General features: G+C 38.8%; 1 protein-coding gene across 1 annotated transcript in view; it reads left to right on the forward strand.

Annotated features, from left to right (window-relative positions):
• LMO7 (LIM domain 7) overlaps positions 1–4,240 on the forward strand; it is a 99,282-nt gene that overhangs the window by 58,210 nt on the left and 36,832 nt on the right. Inside the window, 3 exon segments of the mRNA XM_029085972.1 lie at positions 1–285; positions 1,789–1,818; positions 4,088–4,205. The exon segment at positions 1–285 is cut by the window's left edge and continues 11 nt beyond it. Of these exon segments, the coding sequence (XP_028941805.1) occupies positions 1–285; positions 1,789–1,818; positions 4,088–4,205 (433 nt within the window).

Raw genomic sequence — 4,240 nt, forward strand, 5'->3', positions numbered from 1 at the left:
TGATCCATGGAGTCTTCCAGAGGAGATCCGGTCCAAATTCCTATGCTTACTTGAAAAAGGCACAACACCGGAGGAAAGAAAGAGCAACGGCAGAGTGTTGTCACCATCTTCCCACCATAAGAAGGACGATATGCTGACCCGCAAGATTGATTCTTGGAAGGTGGGAAGCAGTGTCCAGCCAGTAAATTTCATCCCAGGTCCATGCAGTGAAGAAGACTGGAAGAAGTGGGAAGCGATCAGGGAGGCCAGCAAAGTTAGACACAAGAAACGGCAGATGGTGGAGAGGTCAGGTTGTGTCCTGCACGGAATGCGCTTGAGTGCAGTTGAACCCTTTCCATTCAGAAAAGCCTCGTCTTGTGCTGAACCATTTGTAGAGTGCCAATCTGCTATTTGTTCGTGGCATCCTGGACAGGCTTTTTGTTTGCTTTGAATAGAAGCTCGTGACTGCAATACCATATTTTCAACAAATAAATTACGATGTTTCCTAGTTCTAGGTTGCCATTTTAGAGAAAATATATTATCGTTCCTTCAGGCTCAAAGTTTTACAGAAGTTTCTTTCCGTGGTTGAAGAGGAATACTGATTATTCAAAAGACTGTGGAAACTAGAAATATTTGCTTTTTCTGCCCAATATAATTGGTAAAAACATTTTTGAAACACATGAATGCTTTAATGGCACATTCTAGAAACAGGCATTCTGATATCATTGCTTGCACCTAAGTTTGAAAATGCCTGCCCTGATGCAGTTTTGGGATGATTAGATGAGGTGGAAAAAAATACTAGTGTTGTTTTGCCCGCTCCAAGTCACAGTGCATGCAAGGTGTGCATCCAAGGAATATTAAATTCCACTGTGACATATTTTATTCTACTAGTATTTTCCCCCTGCTTTCATACAGCCCTAATTAATACTTGCCCCTGATCCTTTCCTGGTATAATAAAAATTTCTCTTCTCAGACTGAATACGGCTTTTAACTCCTTCCTAGCTTTCCTTTAGATTTTGTACTTACTGGGGGAGAGTGGGTTTGAAATATTTCCTTAGCTCTGAAAATACGGCATTGCAAGTTGCAGTTGTCCCAGCTGTGCATCATGACTTTGTGACTAAGACACTTCCATGTTCCAGTGGATACTTTGGTGTCGCTGCATTTAATTTTTAAGCTTAATGCTGTTAACAAAGTGTGAGCTTCACTGAGGAATATTTCTGAAGATTTCACATTTTACAAATTCATTCAGTAGAATAAAATACTCATGTTCAAGAATACTAAAAGTCCTCTTGAATCACACTGGATGAATTTGGTTCTCCACTTAAAGTGCTGATCTTCTATATAGGACCTTTTATTCTTATCCATTCCAAGTATTACTTTCATTTAGTATCTGAGATGGTTGAAGTAACAAGAAAACAGCCTCTGTAAGCCAGGTTTCTTGTTGGGACTCAAGCTGGCATTAATTTACATTTCTTGAAATGAGTATCTTATGAGCATCCTGCTGTTCAGCAGCACTGGAGTAAGTGATGCAGAATTAATACCAGGCTCTATTCGTGCAGTATTGCTGAATAAGTGTTGGAAACTTGCAGACAGTCTTGTTCTGTCAGTTTTCTTCCCAGCTTACACATCAGGCAAGTTCTGATGTTTTTTGACTAGTGTCAGATCTCTGATGTGCTTTTCCATGCTGGCTGGTCCTCAAGCTTTCAGTTTTCCCTTCACGTAGTGTGAGTGCTGGTGTACTAGTGGTGTTAATGTTGTTATGAATATCAAGACACTGAATCTTTTCTTTTTTGATTTCTGATTTCTCAGACTGTTTCAAAAGCTTTCTGATGAGCAAGGGTAAGTTTTATAAAAACTTGAAAGATCATAACACTATTTTTGTCTCTTGATTAAATTTTCATGCATGCACAGTAGCTAAAAACTTGTGCTGAAAGCAACTTGTGCATGCTGCTTTGTTGTTTTGTGCTTGGGCAATTTAAGTAATGAATGTAAGACTAAAAGCTATGCAGCTGGCAAAAGTTCTCTCTGGCATCCTGTGTATCCGACATGGTTATCAGACATTTTGAATATCAGGTCTCATATTCTGTTCCTGCCGAAGTGAAGTACTTGGTGTTCTGTATTTAAATTAGGTATTAAAATATTCAGAAATGTAAAGGGAGATTTGCAAATATTTTATTTCAAAGGTTGTAAAGCTAGAATCTGAAAATAATTAGTGATACGGTGTTTATCATGGAAGTGATGAATGTTCTGTGGTTATTTTATATACTCCAGGTTATTGAATCCTCAGTGGTAAACTTGTTGGTTAGTGCCATGTGAACTTATGCCTTGTTTATTATGTACTGTGACTCAAAGAGAAATATTTTTCCACTTACTGTGTGATGGCACGTTAAGTATTTGGTTATGCATGGTGTTATAATTTTTTTTTCTTTTAAAATGTAAATTTTGTTTTTTAATTTTTATTTTTACCCTGAGGCAAAACCTGGTAAATGACTAAACACGTCCAGAAGAAGCAAGAAATGTTTCAGATGTAGTTTGATGTTAGAGGAGGGAGACTCAGAAGACTCAAGTCCCCAGTTAGATTTTTGAAGTTAAGACTAGAATAGTAACTAACATCCTGTTCCTCAATATGAATATAGATGTACTTAGGGTATATCGTATTTAGGTCTAGATTTTTCCTATTTTGTTGCAGGCAGATATAAAAACTCAAGAGAAAGAAAAGGAAACCCTGGTCATGTAAGTCTTCTTGAACCCATCTGGGACAATTTTGATCCTTATGTACAGTTCAGTTACTCAAAACCATTTCTACATGTAATATAACTTAACCATTAAAAAAAAAATAGGAAAAGAACTGTACAATAAAAGAGTTTGTGCAATAGTGACCAGGACATTTTTGCTAAATTTGGCATTCTTCCCGTTTTGAAAATAGATAAGCAAATGAGTTAATGCCATAGCCTTTATTTCTAGAGGCCAAAGTCTTATATTACCAGCAAAAGTGAGTTTAACCTCTTGGGAGGAAGTGAGTCTGGTTTGTTAGTTCAGAGCTCTCTTGGTATGTAACAGATTAGAGCAAGACCCTGTGCTAAATCAGTTTTGGATTTAACCTGATTTCATGTCATATCAGAGAAGTGCCACGTTTTCAAGCCCTGTTAGAACTTGGTTACACCCCTCCGTGATGCAGATTTTGTTTGGATAAATACTAACAAAAGGACTTTCCTTTATATTACAGCATTGATCCTTATGATGAAGGACCTGCATTTTGCTTGGTGTCTCAGAGGCTTGTGGTCACCTCTGAGCAGGAGTCTTGTCTTTTACCTAAATTAAAAGTCCTGTTATGTTTATTACTGCAATGTGAAAGAATAAAGGAGAAAATAGCATTGGAGAGAGAGCGGGGGGCAGGAGGGGAAAGCAAGAAGGATGAGCTTTGAGGAATTTAGATTAAAGGGAACTAGTGAGTAGGAGTTCATGGGGAAAACTTGTAGCTGTGTTGAAGAAATTAGTCAGAAGATGACTATGTTAGCCATCCTGACCTGGATGGAAAGCATCAGGGAGGCTAAGGAAGGAGTAACGTGGGCTAGTGAGGCCCATGACATCTGCAAACTGAGCATTTAACAGTGAAGACTTTTGTCTTTGAGAGATGTGCATCAATAACTGACTTAATTTTATGATTAGCCTGAGGAAGGAAGGAACAGGTGGTGATTCTAGGGCTGTTACTGGAGAGAAGAAGTGAAAGGATGGGAATTAGGACTTGAGGAGGAGGGATGCTTTTTATGTTGCAGAAAGGAGCAAAGTCAATTGAGTAACAAGTTTAAACAGAAGTAGCAGTCAGGTACAAGGAGTTCATTGTGAGTGATCAGCGTGGAGCTGCTACAGAGCTGCTTATTCCCTTAACCTGATTTTATTTGCTCAAATATGCAACTACTGACTTGAGTGCTGGCACTAGAGCACGTCCCAGCCTTGCTTGTTCAGCTGCCCGTGTGTTTCCTGCTCTATTCGAAATAACACTCAGGAGCTCTCAGTTGTACTAATATAAGGCTCTCTCTTGAATGTTTCGTTTGCATAAATGATGGCTAAGATGTGATAAAGCTGAGTACTCTCTCTCTCTTTCTAGGAGTAAATCTTTGAATGATGTCAGTGCAGAGGAGCTACAGTCATCACGCAAAATCCGTTACGAAGAGCTACAGAGGATAAAAGAACAGTTACAAGAACAAGATCTAAAGTGGCAAGAAGTAAGTACTCCTTCTCACCCCTCCTCACGTGTCCT

This window comes from Antrostomus carolinensis, unplaced genomic scaffold (genome assembly GCF_000700745.2).
Source record: "Antrostomus carolinensis isolate BGI_N321 unplaced genomic scaffold, ASM70074v2 scaffold4587, whole genome shotgun sequence".
NCBI lineage: Eukaryota > Metazoa > Chordata > Aves > Caprimulgiformes > Caprimulgidae > Antrostomus > Antrostomus carolinensis.